An 18394-nucleotide genomic window follows, 5' to 3' on the forward strand; every position below is an offset into this window, starting at 1 on the left:
AGTGTCCAGTGATGGAGCACCCACAACTTCTGAAGGGAAGTCATTCCACTGATTAAGTATCAGGGTAACAGAACAACAGAGTTGGAAGGGACCTTGGAGGTCTTCTAGTCTAACCCCCTGCTCAAGCAGGAGACCTATCATTCCAGATAAGTGGACTCGGCAGTCCCTTTCCTCCTCCTCCTCCTCCTCCTCCTCCTCCTCCTCCTCCTCCTCCTCCTCCTCCTCCTCCTCCTCCTCCTCTCCAGAAACCTCACTCCCTTCTAGCACTGATGATGTTACCTAGCTGGGCAATGAAATATCTGCAAGAAAACTCCCAAACTCAGAGAGCACTCAAGACCCCACAATCGTCTTCCTCCTCCTCCTCCTCCTCCTCCTCCTCCTCCTCCTCCTCCTCCTCCTCCTCCTCCTCCTCTTCCTCCTCCTCTCCAGAAACCTCACTCCCTTCTAGCACTGATGATGTTACCTAGCTGGGCAATGAAACATCTGCAAGAAAACTCCCAAACTCCCAAACAAGACCCCACATTCAACTCTTTGCATTACATGCTAACTCTCTACTCGAGTCCCTGCTGCACATGTTATAGATAGATAGATAGATAGATAGATAGATAGATAGATAGATAGATAGATAGATAGATAGATAGATAGATAGATAGACAGACAGACAGACAGACAGACAGATAGATAGATTCTTAAGAATGCTAAAAACAAAAAGGTGATTCCTAGGTAAACCCATGTTAACTAGCATAAAAAATGCATGAACACCAGGAAATTCTAAAACTATAAAAAGTTTTAATAGGATAAAATACCAAGCTTTCGCTGGCAGCTTCCAGCATCGTCAGGGTAACTTCCAGTCGATGGGGGAAGCTATTTATAAATGTGGTGCTCTTTGCGCCCGGCTCCTAGACCTTGTTACAGGTCCCAGCCAATCCACCTGCATTTTGGTCATAGCTTCTTTATTGCTAGCCGTTATTTCCTTGCTTTCCTTGCTTGCTTGTATAGGATATGATAATCAAGGTCAGAGGTCAGCGTTGAATCTGCAATCTGTTTTATAAGCACCTGAAGGCAGGACAAGAAGCAATGGGTGGAAGCTAACCAAGGAGAGAAGCAACCTAGAACTATGGAGAAACTTCCTGACAGTGAGAACAATTAACCAGTGGAACAACCTGCCTCCAGAAGCAGTAAATGCTCCAACACTGGAAGTTTTTAAGAAGAGACTGGACAGCCATTTGTCCGAAACGGTATAGGGTTTCCTGCCTGAGTAGGGGGTTGGACTAGATGACCTCCAAGGACCCTTCCAACTTTACTATTATTATTATTATTGTTGTTGTTGTTGTTATTATTATTATGATGAATCCTTGAAGAGACAATCCCCAGTGTAAAAATAGGATATTGTCCTAGTATCTCGCTGCTCCTAGTGCATTTTAACAGGCAAGCCTCCAGCCGTTAAGTCCTTGTCTTCCATTCTTGCAGGCTATAACCTGTATTGTTTTGTGTTTTTTTTCCCTCCTAAGCAGAAAACAGAAGCCACAACCTCAAGGGAAGCAGCCAGGAGGCCAGATGCCATAGCTCAGCCCCGATGAATCAGGCAACTTCAGCCCTAACGAAAGCTGCCAATCATGCAGGGGGCTGTCTTGGCACCTAATCCCTGTTACATATGCCTCCAACCTTGCCTTGCTGACAGGTGGGGAACACGATGTGTCACCAACGGCTTGTCATGCCAGGTCTCCATCAGGGAGAAACTGGAGGGGAAATTCTTTTCTGCTGCCTTTCTAGAGAGGGAATCTCTTCATCTGCCTGGTTATATAAAACCCACCCCGGTTTCCTTTTATGGCCCGCTTCCTGCTTCCATAACGAGCCCAGGAAGAACTGTGTGAGTGAGCATCAGCTGCGACGTCGGGTGGGCGGAATGTGGAACGAAACAACCCATTCAAGGACTTGGCGCCGGGAGACCGTGGTGACGGGCGGGGTTGATGGGTTGGGGAACCCAGGTGAGAAGGGTATGGCCCTTTCTGACCCCTATGGTCTAGGAAGTCCCCCTCTCACCATCCCATGGGAAGGCTGGGACCCTTTCTGACCTCCCATAGTCCAGGAAGCCCTCTGTCACCATCCCTGGTCCTGTGGAGAAGAGGCTGGCAATCAAATGCCCGCTTCTCTGCTTATCGTGATCTTTTTGCTCAAGTCTTGAGAGTCACCCAAGGGCAAGGATTAGCAATTGTGCAGGAAAATACATCAGATCTGGAGGTGGAGGGGGCCTGGGTGTCCAACCTATGCGGTGGCCAGTGGGGTGTGACAGTTCATTGGCTTAATCTCCCCGCTTTGTCAAGAGAGCGATTTAATGAGGACCTTGCTGACTGGAAGATGAATAAGCCCTTTCTCTGCTCTTGAGCTGGGAATGGAGGGGGGGGGAGTAGGAGGATGCCAGGAAGAGAGAGAGAGAGATGGGGGAAGAAAAGGTAAAGGGATTACTCATCCAACTCTCCAACTGTCCCCAGAACCTTTCAAACGCTTCTCGCCTCAAGTCTGGGGGTGTGCGCAAGGGGGTGGCAAAGGCAAACGGGAGGGGGAAGCCGAGAAATTTGCCAGAAGCTGTGTTTTCCCCTGAATGTTTTTTTTCTCTCTCTCTCTCACCCAATCAGAGGCTCCTTGCTGATGAGCAAAGAGGCCTGGCTACACCCACGTACGGAGCTGTGTGCAGTATAAGTATGGGTCTCCATCTGAGTGAGTGGCAGAGCAGAGAGAGAAACTGAACAGCTCTCTGCTTTGCAACTCTCGGAGAAGGAAAAGCACACGCTCTTCGTTCGCTGAAAGTTCTCAGGAGGGTCTGGAACCCGCGGAGAAGCAGCGCAGGCAGCTGAGAGAGGTGGCCTCCAACCCATCAAGAGGAACCTGAGAGATCTGCTTGGGAATTAAAGCCTTCTAGACGAGGAGGAGGAGAAGAAGAAGAAGAAAGAAGTCAGGGCTGGGGAGAACTTTCCTGGTTTGCTCTGTGGACTTTTTGCTTCAACGCCAAGTGGAGTTAGACGGCCACAATTTTTCTGGGGGGATCTCTGATTCAGTTGTGTTTGGTGCTTCTGGGGAGAAGAAAGCAAGTCAGTTCCTGGGCAGAGTGGTTTGGAGAAGAGTCACTTGTTGAGGGTGGAAGTGTTCTGGGGCTACAGTAGCAGAGGTAGAAACGATGCAGGTGGACAACTTCAACCATGGGAACCTCCATTCTTCCCAAGGTCACCGCGGGATGGCCAACAACAAGCCCAACGTCATCCTTCAGATAGGAAAGTGCAGGGCTGAGATGCTAGACCATGTGAGGAGAACCCATCGGCACCTCCTGACCGAGGTGTCCAAACAGGTGGAGCGGGAGCTGAAAGGCCTACAGAAATCGGTGGGGAGACTGGAGAACAATCTAGAGGACCACGTTCCCTCAGCCGCAGAGAACCAGAGATGGAAGAAGTCCATCAAGGCTTGTCTGGCTAGATGTCAGGAGACCATTGCTCACCTGGAGAGGTGGGTCAAGAGGGAGATTAATGTCTGGAAGGAAGTCTTCTTCCGCTTGGAGAAATGGGCCGATCGGTTGGAATCTGGCGGGGGGAAGTACCCTCATGCTGATCACGCCAGGCAAACTGTCTCGGTGGGCGTAGGGGGTCCGGAAATTCAACCCAGCAAAGATGAGATTTATGATTACGCCTTAGACATGAGTCAGATGTATGCCCTGACCCCTCCTCCTATCGGGGAAGCCCCTAGTGTGCCTCAGCCCCATGACTCCTATCAGTGGATCACTGTCCCAGAAGATACGCCATCCTCCCCGGTGGAGACCCAGATTTTTGAGGATCCCAGGGAATTCCTGACTCATCTGGAGGATTATCTGAAGCAGGTGGGTGGGACCGAAGAGTACTGGCTCTCGCAGATCCAGAACCACATGAATGGTCCTGCCAAAAAATGGTGGGAATACAAGCAGGACTCGGTCAAGAACTGGCTGGAGTTTAAGAAAGAGTTCCTCCAGTACAGTGAGGGTACTCTGACACGGGATGCCATCAGACAGGAACTGGACCTGCCCCAGAAGAATGGGGAGCCCCTTGACCAGTTCCTTTGGCGCAAAAGGGACTTATACCAGACTCTACACACAGAGGCTGACGAAGAAGAGATCATCCAGTATGTTGTAGGGACCCTCCAGCCCAAACTTAAGCATTTTCTTAGCCACCCCTACCCCAAAACCTTAGAACAGCTGATCCAGCGGGGCAAGGAAGTTGAGGGCAACTTTGATCATTCTGAGGAGCCCAGTCCCCAGAGGTCCCCCAAAAACCAGTTAGGAGGATCAGTGGAAAGTTTACCCCCTTCTTCGACTGCTAGCCCTGTCGCTAGTGATGAAACCCATCCAGATGTTTCTGCTCCACCAGCCACGGTGATCTGAGCCCAGAAAACAAGGCACTAGACACACAGGTGGGAACTATCAGCTTCTTGAGCAGGTTTGTTCCCATTCAGTGGGTGCCTCGGGCTACCCTGAAGATACTGAGATCTCAGCTCAGCAGCTGGTTGAAGGTGACTGGCTTTTTCTTCTGGTATCCCACGTGGAGATCATAGCAAGCTTGAATCATCTGAGGTGCTTCAAGCTGGAACCTCGGTAGCTGAGTTTGAGAATGGCTTTCTAAAAGCAAGGATTGGACGATGTTATCAAGGTAGGAATCCTTCTTTTGAGGCAGAGACAACTGTGTCCCCGTGGGTGATGATTCCCTAGGGATTTAAATAGACACCAACACAGAAGGTCCATCCTTCTAACGTCAGTTCTGTCCTTCAACGTGGTTTTCCTTCCAGGCATTCTCTCGTCCTTCCAGGTAGCTGTTGAGAGATGACGTCTGTTTATCTCTGCATTAGCCAATGGATTTACTGACTTTCTAGGAAGTTTCTATTTTTTTATAATTTCCTCGGCATCTTTTAGACCAAGCTCCAAAACCTGTTGGAAAGCAAGTTTCAAGTGTCCTGGCAGAATTTCAACAGAAATTCCAGCCACCACTTGAAGTTGTGTTGTTTTGGCCTCCGTTGTGATTCTTAGATGGGTCTCTGGATTCTCTCTGACCTGATTTTTAAGGTCCTTCAGCTCCAGGAAAGCCCTTAGTAGATACAAACTTCCCACCTTTCCTTCTCTAAATCCATGCCATTGAGAGGAGAAGGGTTCATACAATTGAATGTCTTGCCTCATACACGAGGGCGATAAGCAGAGTTCTAGAGAAGATAGAGATTTTTAAGAAATGTCTATGGGGTTCAGAAAAACATAGAAGACGCTGAGGTTGGAGGGATGCATAGACTATAAGAAGGGAAAATGTTGCACAAACACAGCTTGAATGTAGAATTTATCCCGCCTACAAGAACATCTACTAAAGTTGTACTAGCTTTCGCTAGTTGAAAAAAAAAATGGACTGAGTATTTCAGTAGTGGGGATCACCTTACCAAAGGTGTAAAGACCCTTGAAGCTGTTTAGCTGAGCCTCATTTGATGATGCAAACAAGAAGCAAATTGGGAGGAAGATCCGCAACTTTGAGACTCTTGTGCAGTTAAAGACAGAAAAGAAGAGAGAAGTAAACACCAAAGTTCGTATCTTGGGCAGACAACGTGGCATGCAGAGGAGGTGATGAAGAGCAGCTGTGAAAATCTTGCTGGGAACCATGGGGAGATGTGATTCCTTCCCATAGGCTAGAGGTAAGTAGCTAGCTCTTGGCTTTTTGTCTTTCCCAAGTTTAATGTTGTTGATGATGATGACAACTTGGGCTAGTTTAGGCTGGATTCACACAATGCATGACGTGAACATGGGTTTGGGGACTTGATGGTTTAGCAGGACCTCAGGTTAAGGCACAATGGGGTTGGGACCTAGCATGAACACCAGAACACCTATGCTTTTCTGGTGTCACAAAAATTTGGGGATTTCTGGTATGAATCTGCTCCTCCTTTTGCTCCTGTTGGCAGTCCAAACTCTTTGCAAAAGGGAAGGAGCAGTCAAAATTACATTTTGCTCCTCTGAAAAGAAAGAGGAATGGCAACTGGGTTGTGTGAACGAGGTTATTCTCCCGACTGCTGTGTGTAAGCATTTCTTTATCTTCGAGAGCAAACTGGCTGAGGGATTTTTGTGCAAATGAAACAATCCAACTGGAGCTTAATGAGGAAGGAAGGAAGGAAGGAAGGAAGGAAGGAAGGAAGGAAGGAAGGAAGGAAGGAAGGAAGGAAGGAAGGAAGGAAGGAAGGAATATCTCCTAATATTAAGGGTTGATGTGCTGAAGCAGGTTTAGTTCACACTTCATGTTATGCTTCTGTTACAGTGACTCATTCAAAACTGGCTGCGAGTTCAGCGCTTCCTGAATCACACGTGGAGCAGAGATGGAGACGGAGGGACGGTTCTGGAAAAGCCCAGAAAGCAACAGAGTTGGATGGACGTCATCTTCCCCTAGCTCCTGCTGCTCTCGCAGAACGAGTGCCTGAAGAAGGAGAAGGTAATGTGAGTTCTCTATCAGATGGAGAAAGTGCTCTGCCTGCTCTTAACTAGCCTCCAGATAAATGTCCATGGAGGTTCTGGTTGCCATTCCAGGTCCTGGTTGTCCCCAAAGGTGCTTCTTCACGAGGCAACCGGACTTTCTAGTTTTTCTTTGAAGACGTTAGGCACCTCATCCAAGAAGCTTCTTCCGCTCTGACTGGATGGTGGGGAAGAATGGAAGGTTTTTTTTACAGCTGTCTGCAAGGAGCATAAGTCCTCCCATTCCCCACCGTCCAGTCAGAGCTGAAGAAGCTTCTTGGATGAGAAGCAAAACGTCTTCAAAAGAAAAACAAGAAAGTCCAGGTGCCTCCTGAAAAAGCACCCTGGAGATAACCTCCAGACAGAAGTTCTGGATTCTCCTGATGCTTACACCTCCTCCTGAACTGGGAAGGAGAAGTTTAGATTCCCAATTTCACAGCACACTTTGGGAAAGAGATGCTTGGAAATATCTCTTTGGGACTTCCCTAAAGAGGCAAGACTCAAGAATATCCTACCTTTGTTAGGTCCTGTTTCAAATAGGTCCTTCTACCTTCTCTTCTCTAGAGATTTCTCTGCCTCATCATGCCTAAGGAAAGGATAGGAAACCCTGTACTCCTAACTCCCAGATTTGGATGTGGGGGTTCCCCAACCTCCTGCATTGGCCATGCTGGCTGGGATATACACACTTGCGCCTTTTCTTCCCGTTGTAGTATCCGGTCGCTTAATCTTCTCTTTCTTTCTTTCTTTTTCTTATCATAGGGAGTTGTTTTCTTCTGTGGTTGGTGACATAGCACCTGAATTCTTCAACGGCTTCACCTTTTGCATGCAGAAGTGGTGTTTCCTGAGGAACTGAAGTAGCAGAGGCAACATCTCAGGATGAGCTGCTACCAAGAAAGCAGAGAAGATGCAAGGAAGACGCTGGATAAGAGGCAAAGAGACATTCAAGGGACTCAGAAGGGACATTTCTCTGTTTATTCAGATGGATTCATTCCAAGTTACGACAATGTGCAGGTTGTGACCGAGGGTTGAGGAGGGAAAAAATGGTGGAGGACTTCAACCGGAGCTCCAAAGTATCTAGAACTGAGAAAAATCCTTTCTCAAGGGCCACACTGCATTTTCCTGTCACCTGTGTTGCCCACGAAGATGCTGTAAAAATCAAAATGAAACTGGAAGGTAAATGTTAAAGAAACAAAACAAAAACTTGCAGTCAAAGGTGTTGGGTTAAACAATGCTAGGGGCTTGACAACAATGTATCACAAACGGGGCAATCCAACTTTCTCCTGTAGCCAGCAGTATAAGGACTACAATATTTCTTCCTTCTTCCATTTCTTGAGCCTACGAAGAAGTGTAAAATGTACACACCACTGCATACAGTGGAATTTATCAGAACCTTTTTTTGATGTTCAAAGAAGATATGCTTCACATCCCACCTGTCAAACAGGTTGGTTTGGAGATAGGTATAGATTATTATTGTTGCTTATTACTCTTTTCATCATCATTTTCAGGATTTAGTCTCTTACCCTTAGGTGGGAGTAACTCCACGAATGTATGCTAACGTGCCAAATTTGATCCTATCATCAAATTTGGTGCCCTGGTTACTTGATCCGTTCAGAACTGAGTGCAATGTTACCTTTCAAATAAATGATGATTGTTGTATTAAAAATAGCCTGTTCATGTTAGACATAGTAGAAGGCCAATGGTAGACTTTCTGAGAGTCTATCATGCCTACCTGGACCTTCAACAACTCTTGCTATTGTTTGTCTAGTTTCACAATCAACTGTGTAACAATGCTTTTGGAGTTATCAGAGACGTTGACCAAGGAGATCCATGGATTCTGAGTTTATGGATTGCTTCTTAATGAATTGATGCATCAGCTCTTTTTTGTGGGTCATTGTTTCTCATTAAGAGAGTTGATGCTCTTATTCTCCTTAAGGAGAACCTGGAAAAGGTCTACCAGACCAAGCAAACTCCATACCTGTTGTGCAATATTAATCCATTAGATCTACTGTTGACTTCTGATCTGTTTCTTTGGTTTCTGACTACTGGAACTCACCTGTTCGAGGCATGCTATGAAGAAGACGGTTCCACCACTGCATTATGAGCTGTGGTTTTGGGTACATGGGCTAGAGAACAGGTGCTTTCTTGAGGACTCAAATCACTTGAGCTTGTTCCAGTTGTATGCTGTTTCTTCTACCTTATCACATTGGTGGTGAATTTTATGAGGCTGTGTCAGCCAAAAACATTACAAGAAGAAGAAAGAAAAAAAAAACATTCCCCACATGTAAAGCAGCTCTAGCAAAATGGGCTCATTGTGAGGAAGCATTTGTGTTTGTAGATTTCTGCAATAAAACATTGTGTAATAACTGCTTAAAACAATACAGCTTTACTTCTCATTCGTTGTTTCCAGTCTTTGTTTCTCCTGCTTGGAATACACTCCTGTAACACACACACACACACACACGCATGCACACACACACACACACACACAACAGGTCCACACATGAAGGTTAAATTAAACTGATTTATTTCTAAAAAGCCTATGCACAGGATTCTTCTGAACTAATGGTCAGCATGTGCTTAGAATTAGATAATGGTGAATGGCAATCAAAGAGGGCTGGTCTTAGTTTGCTTGTGGCTACGTAGAGATTCTAGGCTGATACCCCTTTTCACTCCACCCCTAAGTTTTGCAATATCTTCATAAATGACTTAGATGAGGGAATTGAAGGGGAACTCATCAAATTTGCAGATGACACCAAGCTGGCAGGAGCAGCCAAGACCCCAGAAGATAAACTCAGGATCCAAAAAGATCTTGACAAACTTGAACAATGGGCCCTATCCAACAAAATGAGTTTCAGTGTGGAGAAAAGCAAAGTTTTACATTTAGGCAGGAAAAACCAAAGGTACAAGTACAGATTGGCTAAGACCCAGCTCAAAAACAGTCACTGTGAGAGGGACCTTGGAGTCCTAGTGGATGATCACTTGACTATGAGCCAGCAGTGTGCAGCAGCAGCCAAAAAAGCTAACACAATCCTGAATTGTATAAACAGAGGCATAGAATCAAGATCCCTCAAAGTATGAGTACCGTTTTATAAAACCCTAGTAAGACCACACCTGGAATACTGCAGCCAGTTTTGATCACCATATCACAAAAAAGATGTTGAGAGTTTGGAAAAAGTTCAGAGAAAAGCAACTAAGATGATCAAAGGCCTGGAGGCTAAAACATACGAAGAACAGCTGTAGGACTTGGGTTTGGCTAGTCTAAAGAAAAGAAGAAATAGGGGAGACATGATAGCAGTCTTCCAGTACTTGAGGCGCTGCCACAAAGAAGAGAGGGGTCAAACTACTCTCCAATCACGAGAGGGAAGGACACAAAACAATGGCTGGAAACTGATGAAAGACAGAAGCAACCTGGAAATAAGGAAAAACTTCCTGACAGCGAGGACAATTAACCAGTGGAACAGCTTGCCACCAGAAATCGTGGGTCCTCCATCACTGGAGGTTTTTAAGAAGAGACTAGACAGTCACCTGTCTGAAATGGTATAGTTTCTTCTTCTTGAACAGGGGGCTGGACTAGAAGACCTCCAAGGTCCCTTCCAGCTCTATTCTGTTCATACTTGGGATATTAACCAATTTTGGCCTACTTTACTTTCACTGTATCCATGGGTAGCTTTATTGTTTCATTCTTATGAGAAAGGGCAATGATACAGGTAGTCCACGACTTACAACAATTCATTCAGTGACCATTTGAAGTTACAAAGGCACTGAAGAAAGCAACCTATGACTGTTTCTCACACTTATAATTGTTGCAGCATCCACACGGTCACGTGATCAAAATTCAGATGCTTATCGACCAGCTCAAATGTATGTCCTGGCAGTCATGTGATCACCCTTTGGGAACTTCTGACAAAAAAAGTCAATGGGGAGTAACTTGGGCTCACTTGTGGTCGTAAGTCAAGGATTACCTGTTTCAGAACAGGATCACCAAGCATCAACCTGATGTAGGACTTATTGTAGGACAGGAAGCGTGACTCTCAATTTTGTCTGTGTCAGCGCTGCTAACCTCGGATGTTTTTGCTTTGACAACAGTTGTAGATGCAACCATTTTCTTATGTTTTACTCTTAGAGTTATATGATGTTGAGGGGAGGAATGTGCATGAGCGTTTAGCTAGACATAACAATACTAGGCCTAGTGTGTGAACCAAGGTTATTGAAATAAGAGATGATAACAATTGGCGGGCTGGAGAACTGGAGGGAAAGCCTACATTTCAAACTAATCGGAGAATGTGATTTATGACTGTTAATTGGAGGAGGGAATTGTGCTTTGATACTATGTGCTCAGGGGAGGGGAATCTAGGTTTTGGCTTTGATTGTGTTAGTGCTGATGCTATGCTTCTCTAATAAAGATTATTTAAGGTAAAAAATGCCTCAAAGTTCTTTGAAGAGTTTCACTGTTGGAACCATGACAGTCTGATTCTTTAGCAGCCGTCGATGCTGTTGACCACAATATCCCTCTACTCTGTTGTCCTTTATCTATTTGGCACAGGGGGCTCCAAACTTCGCAACTTTAAGACTTGTGGACTTCAACTCCCAGGAACCCCAGCCATCTGGCTGAGGAATTCTGGGAGCTGAAGTCCACAAGTCTTAAAATTGCCAAGTTTAGAGAACTCTGGTTTAGTATCTATATGAAGCTATTTGGTGGTCCTCAGAAGTTCTGGTTCTCAAGCTACCACTGATGATACTACTTCTATTTCTCCAGAACATCCAAATCAACAGAAGCTGTAGTGTACAGTACTGGCCAAAATTGTGGAAACCTTTTGGGAAAAGTGTACAGTAGAAATGCCACCTTTGGTTAAGTTTCCAACAATTTTCCTTCTAATTTTTTTTATAACTGTAGCCTTCTTCACTTAATAATATTATTTTACATCACTTTCTGGATGACTAGTCAACTCTTTGCACCATTACTTTAATTTTATTAGGTTTTACAAGCTCACTGAATGAAAGAACACACACAAAAAAACAACCAACGTGATAGCCATCACATAACACACTGACAAATGTCCTCTTCTCAGCTTCAATCCATGACATCAATAACTGAATCCTACTGTGATCTGATTGACTCATTGCCAAAACAATATGACACCTGATTGGCTCTCTAAACACTCCTCATTGGCTACAATCAGATGAAGGAAAGCTAGCTGAGATCAAACTTAGCAAGTCGTGCTTCCTTTTTCCGGTTATTTGGCTATAACTTTTCATAGAATACAGTACAGATAATTGAATAAACTTTGTTGCATTACATTCTTGATTAACTTATCTTTCCACTGATATATAATTTTATGGTACTACTCCCAAAAAACTGGTGTTATTAGCCATCAAAAATACACTTTTCCCAAAAGGTTTCCACAATTTTGGCCACTACAATATGTTCTGAACCCAGTGATTGGACACAATTGTAAAGATGGATGATAGTCAATTAGCTGAATCCTGCAATGTTGGGATTATCTAGTGGGTGATTCCAGATACAGGCTGGGAATATTGCTTGTTTTCAGTGATGTGGATCTCCCTCAGGGGGAAAAAAACCCAGGTCCATAATTTGGTTATTGTTGTGGGCAGAAGACCAAGTCATCTCCATGCCAAGAATGCATACTGTTAAATTTGATTCTTATCCCAACTGGGCTGGGACAGCTTGGCTGCAATTAGCCATGCAAGGAGAAGAAGACCATGAATGAATTGAGTTCATGGAGGCCTTCAGGAACGAAATGCAGAAAATAAAAGTCAAACATCTATGGAGATTCTCAATCATCCAGGTCATAGTTGTCCCAAAGGTGCTTTTTCAAAAGGCAATTGGACTTCCTTGTTTTTTTTTTTTCCTTGAAAACATTTCACTTCTCATCCAAGAAGCTTCTGAAGCCTGGTTCCAAGGCCCTCACACCCTGAGAGTGACCTGTTAGCTACCTGGCACCTCAGCTTCTCAAAACATCTTTGCAACATCATATTGGTTACTGGTGGACTGACCGCTGAGCGGGAGGAATGAAAGAATAGCTTTGCGCCTTGCGCAGGGTCTTCAGATTCCACCTGACTTTCCTGCAACTTCTTTCTCTCTTACTTTCCTGAGGGACCAGCTGTAGCGGGTCTGTGATGACCCAGGGCCCCGAACGGAGGCAAAGCAATGAACTGGCCAGAGCAATAGTCTTTTTAATCACTGCCAATGTTCACCCAACAGCCCCCACATATGTTGGCACGAGTTCAAACAAAACAGCCAGGGAAGTTTACACTCTCAGCTTGCCTGTGAACTGCAAACTGCAAACTGTAAGGCGAGATCAGCAGGAAGAAAACTGGTCCAGAATACAAAGTGTCCAGGTTACAAGAACACACTATCTCAAGATTTCATGTTTGTTCACGGCAAATGCCCCACCCCACAGCATCTCCTTAAATCCTACTCCCCAGGTGTGCCTTGTGGAGAGGGGCGGGACGCTCTCCTTCCGAGCAATTGAGCTTGCCTCCGTTGTTCCCTCCTCCTCTCTGCTCTCCTTGCTCTAGGATCAGGCAGGGAGGGGCCTTACTCCTCACCTGAACTTTGCCTTCCCTGTTCCAAACTTAAAGGGCCCTGGCCTGCCTCAGCCTGCTCCTCCCTACAGTCCTCCGAAGCCACAGACACCCCCTCCTGGGCCTTAACAGGGAACTCCATGTCTTCCTCGGAGTTGGGCTCGAACGGAGGCATGGCAGGGTCCTTACAGGTCCCTATCCACCCTCTTGGCCTTCTGAAAGGGCCTAAAACCAAGCTCTGCCATTTGGCCTTGACCACCAGAGGGGGAGTATTATTCTGAAGATGGTCAATAGATTTAAGGTAAGATGCCCATCTCCTCCCCATGTGCATCTTCCTCCCTTCATTTCTCAGTTTGAGCTCAAACTTGGTTTTAGTGCGAACCCTCTTTGTTTTTAGCTGTGATATCATCCTCCATCCCTGGAGGTTTGGAAGAAGAGATTGGACAGCCATTTGTCCAGAATAGTATAGGGTTTCCTGCTTGAACAGAGGGTTAGACTAGAACAGGGGTAGGCAACCTTGGCTCTTTTATGACTCGTGGACTTCAATTCCCAGAATTCCTGAGCCAGCATGGAAGAACCATGGCCCCCTTCATGACTGGTGGACTTCAACTCCCAGAATTCCTGAGCCAGCATGGAAGAACCATGGCCCCCTTCATGACTGGTGGACTTCAACTCCCAGAATTCCTGAGCCAGCATGGGGGAAACTTTGGCCCCTTCATGATTGGTGGACTTCAACTCCCAGAATTCCTGAGCCAGCCTGGCTCAGCTTGCAAACCTCTCCCTTTCCCCTCAGCATGGCTGGCTCAGGAATTCTGGGAGTTGAAGTCCACCAGTCATAAAAGAGCTAAGGTGGCCTACCCCTGTCCTAAGTCCTCCTGTTCTAAGCAGTGAGTCTTCTAGACCAGGGGTAGGCAACCTTGGTTCTTTTATCACTCGTGGACTTCAACTGCCAGAATTCCTGAGCCAGCATGAGAGAAACTTTGCCCCCCTCATGACTGGTGGACTTCAACTCCCAGAATTCCTGAGCCAGCCTGGCTCAGCTTGGAAACCTCTCCCTTTCCCCTCAGCATGGCTGGCTCAGGAATTCTGGGAGTTGAAGTCCACGAGTCATAAAAGAGCCAAGGTTGCCTACCCCTGTCCTAAGTCCTCCTGTTCTAAGCAGTGAGTCTTCTAGACCAGGGGTAGGCAACCTTGGTTCTTTTATCACTCGTGGACTTCAACTGCCAGAATTCCTGAGCCAGCATGAGAGAAACTTTGCCCCCCTCATGACTGGTGGACTTCAACTCCCAGAATTCCTGAGCCAGCCTGGCTCAGCTTGGAAACCTCTCCCTTTCCCCTCAGCATGGCTGGCTCAGGAATTCTGGGAGTTGAAGTCCACGAGTCATAAAAGAGCCAAGGTTGCCTAGCCCTGGTCTAGGAGATCTCCAAGGTCCCTTCCAACTCTGTTATTCTGTTACACACCTGCCAGCTAAACAAGAGATCTTGTTGAGAAACATTATTCCACTGGAGAGATTTGGGCCAGGGTGGGCAAATAGTCCATCCTGTTCATAAGCCACAGATTAAGTAGAAGGGGCTTTGGGGCCATTTGTCTAAGAATGGTGGGAGAGAATGAACAGTCTGCCTTCAGAAGTTGTGGATGCTCCATCACTGAAGGTTTTTAAGAGGGGATTGGACAGCCATTTGTTTGAAATTGTATAGGGTTTCCTACTTGAGCAGGAGGTTGGACTAGATGGCCTCCCCAGTCCCTTTCAACTCTGTTATTCTATCTGTCTTTTCTGTCCAATGAGGAAGTGTGAACAAGGTTGCTTTGCTCAGCCCTCTTAAACCTTTGAAGTACTGAGTGTGGGCTTCTTCCATTACTGTTCATCCTACACAACAGCAGTGGCTGTTAGTTGTGGTAGATGCCCATACTTATTTATTTATTTATTAATAAAATTTAGGCTGCATTAACAGAGGGATAGAATCAAGATCACGTGAAGTATTAATACCATTCTTCAATGCCTTGGTAAGGCCACACTTGGAATACTGCATCCAGTTTTGGTCACCACGATGTAAAAAAGATGTTGAGACTCTAGAAAGAGTACAGAGAAGAGCAACAAAGATGATTAGGGGACTGGAGGCTAAAACATATAAGGACCGGTTGCGAGTATTGGGTATGTCTAGTTTAACGAAGAGAAGGACAAGGGGGGACATGATAGCAGTATTCCAATATCTCAGGGGCTGCCATAAAGAAGAGGGAATTAAGCTATTTTCCAAAGCACCTGAAGGCAGGAAAAGAAGCAACGGGTGGAAACTAATCAAGGAGAGAAGCAACCTAGAACTAAGGAGAAACTTCCTGACAGTGAGAACAATTAATCAGTGGAACAACCTGCCTCCAGAAGCAGTAAATGCTCCAACACTAGAAGTTTTTAAGAAGAGCCTGGACAGCCATTTGTCCGAAATGGTGTAGGGTTTCCTGCCTGAGCAGGGGGTTGGCCTAGATGACCTCCAAGGTCCCTTCCAACTTTACTACTATTACTTATATGCCGCCCAATCCCTAGGGACTCAGGGCGGCGTACAAAATTAAAACAATAAATATAACAATAAAACAATAAAATAAGTGCATTCATACAGCGTGTCCAGTCGTACCCCAGCCCCCCCCCGGGGACATCAACCCCAGGCCTGCCGGAACAGGAGAGTTTTAATGGCTTTCTTAAAGGCTGGCAAGGTGGGAGTAGTTCGAATCTCGGGGGGAAGTTGATTCCACCAGGTCGGAGCCACCACAGAAAAGGCCCTTCCCCGAGGGCCCGCCAGCCGACATTGTCTGGCTGACGGGACCTGAAGGAGGCCCAATCTATGGGACCTCACCGGTCTCTGGGAACTGTGCGGCAGTACAGTAAGTAACCTGATCCTAAGCCATGAAGGGCTTTAAAGGTGATAATCAACACCTTGAATTGCGTCCGGAGACCCACAGGAAGCCAGTGCAGCTCACGGAGGATAGGTGACACGTGGGTGTACCTTGGTGCACCCACAATCGCTCTCGCGGCTGCATTCTGAACCAACTGCAGCCTCCGAACGCTCTTCAAGGGTAGCCCCATGTAGAACGCATTACAGTAATCCAGTCTTGAGGTGACAAGGGCATGAGTGACCATGAGTAGAACCTCCCGGTCCAAATAAGGCCGCAACTGGTGCACCAGGCGAACCTGGGCAAAGGTCCCCCTGGCCACAGCCAATAGATGTCGTTCCAAATTTAGCTGTGAGTCCAGGAGGGCACCCAAGTTGCGTGCCTGCACTGAGGGAGGTAAATTTACCCCCCCCAGGGCTAATGATGGACCATCAGGATGACCCTTGGGGGGCAAGACCTAGAGCCACTCGGACTTGTCAGGGTTGAGTCTAAGCCTGTTCACCCCCATCCAGACCCTCACATCTTCCAGGCACCGGCACATCACATCGACTGCTTCACTGAAAGGACACGGGGTGGAGATATACAATTGGGTATCATCCGCATACTGATGATACCTCACCCCGTGTCGCCGAATGATCTCACCCAACAGTTTCATGTACTTACTCTTTCAGGGCTTAAACAAATTGGGCAAAACATCTATGTTCACCTCTCCCTTTTTCTATGGAAGGAGTACTTGAGGGGGTACTTTTGGCAATGACCAAGGACTAAGGGTGACTTGATAGCAGTGTTCCAATATCTCAGGGGCTGTCAGGAAGAAGAGGTGGTCCAGCTATTCTCCAAAGCACCTGAAGGCAGGACAGGAAACAACAGATGAAAACTAATCGAAGAGAGAAGCAACCTAGAACTAAGGAGAAATTTCCTGACAGTGAGAACAATTAACCAGTGGAACAACCGGCTTCCAGTAATTATGGGTACTCCATCACTGGAGATTTTTAAGAAGAGATTAAACAACCAGTTGTCTGAAATGGTGTAGGGTTTCCTGCCTGAGCAGAGGGTTGGACTAGAAGACCTCCATGATTCCTTCCAACTCTGTTATCCTGTTATTCTGGAGAAATCCCCCCCCCCATGGATTCCATTTTATGAGATTTCAGAGAAATGTGGGAAGCTAGAAAGAGGATGGACCTGAAGGCAGGACAAGAGGCAATGGAGGGAAACCAATCAAGGAGAGAAGCAACCTAGAACTAAGGAGAAACTTCCTGACAGTGAGAACAATTAACCAGGGGAACAGCTTGCCTTCAGAAGTTATGGCTCTCCATCACTGGAGCTTTTAAGAAGAGATTGGGCAACCATGTGACTGGAATGATATAGGGTCTGTGGCTTGAGCAGGAGGTGGACTAGAAGACCTCCAAGGTTCCTTCCAACTCTCTTAGTCTGTTACCCTCCATCTCCCTGACTCTCTGGTTCAGTTGCATCAGCTTGACAATGACACACCACAGAGACAGCCTGGCCTTTTGTGCCTTGGAGCAGGATAAGAGGGTTGACAACCACGGGCCCTCAGCTTTGGGAGCTAAAATGCCAGCCTCTCGCCACCCACTTCCCCGGCGTAGGCTGTTCACACTGCTTGGGGGTGACTCAGCAGGTAAGGAGAGCTGCCAGCTCACCTTCAATCACACATTGCTGTTCATCTGGTCTCCAAAATGCAAGAGGAATTATGGGCAGCTGTGGGAGCCAAGCCAGTCAGATACCAACCCTCCTTCAGCTGTTGCAGAGGTCTCTTTTGCACTAATTGCTCCTGGCCTCTTTGGGATCCACTCCTCCAGGCACAAACACACCACAAATCTCACAATCCTAGCATCCTTGCCAATTTTCCACCATCAGCCTCCTCCCTTTTCCAGTCCACCTTCTCCTCCTTGTACCTCCAGGATAGATGTCAACCAAAGACCCTAGTCTCTCGTAGACTGGATGCTCTTCCATATTCCCTTGAGGTGGCGGGAGGCAGAAACGGGGGCGGGTGAGTTTTCTGCATGGATGTGTTGCTGGCTTCTATTACGGAGTGGAGCAGAGGCTTCCCTACACATCAATGTGCAGTGTCAATCCTTTGCACAACACCACCGCTGGAGCGCTCGTCTCCATGGGAACCGGATGCAGGTTACTAGGTTACCCATTGAGATGCAAATTCTTCTCGACTAGCCAGCCTCCTCCTTGCAAGACTCTGGGGGGTCTGGGTGAAGGTAAGTAGCCTAATCAGAAGTGGCTGCTTTCCTTCCTCCAGATATCCAGCACAGGTATTTGGGCCTCCTGTAAAATACTTTAAGCCGTGAAAAATCGAAGCAAAGGGATGCATTTATTTCTCTGGGGGTAAAGAGAGATACACAGCCCTTGGGAAGCATTGTAAGCTCAGGATGGATGGCTTCAGACAGCAAAGTGGGTGGTCTTTTTTCCCCTCCTCTGGGTACCTCAGTTTCCCCAGTTGA

At 46.6% G+C, this 18394-nt stretch overlaps 1 protein-coding gene and 1 long non-coding RNA gene across 3 annotated transcripts; one reads left to right on the top strand and one right to left on the bottom strand.

Moving 5' to 3' along the window:
- The first annotated feature begins 2687 nt into the window (after positions 1–2687).
- Positions 2688–7341, top strand: ARC (activity regulated cytoskeleton associated protein). Its single transcript, XM_039357094.1, has 3 exons — positions 2688–5685; positions 6300–6470; positions 7250–7341. Exon 1 carries the CDS (start codon positions 3176–3178, stop codon positions 4400–4402), a length of 1227 nt encoding a protein of 408 aa, XP_039213028.1. The 5' UTR covers positions 2688–3175; the 3' UTR covers positions 4403–5685; positions 6300–6470; positions 7250–7341.
- A 107-nt stretch (positions 7342–7448) lies between these two features.
- Positions 7449–18009, bottom strand: LOC120314227. 2 transcript variants are annotated; one of them, XR_005558375.1, is made up of 4 exons: positions 17582–18009; positions 16584–16765; positions 8544–8714; positions 7449–7636 (listed from the first exon to the last, which is right to left on the bottom strand). It is a non-coding gene; the product is annotated as an uncharacterized LOC120314227 (long non-coding RNA). The 2 variants fall into 2 exon arrangements; XR_005558374.1 differs by having other exon boundaries at positions 7449–8714.
- Between the last annotated feature and the right edge of the window lie 385 nt (positions 18010–18394).

The sequence above is a fragment of the Crotalus tigris genome, unplaced genomic scaffold (genome assembly GCF_016545835.1).
Source record: "Crotalus tigris isolate CLP2741 ecotype Arizona unplaced genomic scaffold, ASM1654583v1 scf7180000018864.669028, whole genome shotgun sequence".
NCBI classification, from domain to species: domain Eukaryota; kingdom Metazoa; phylum Chordata; class Lepidosauria; order Squamata; family Viperidae; genus Crotalus; species Crotalus tigris.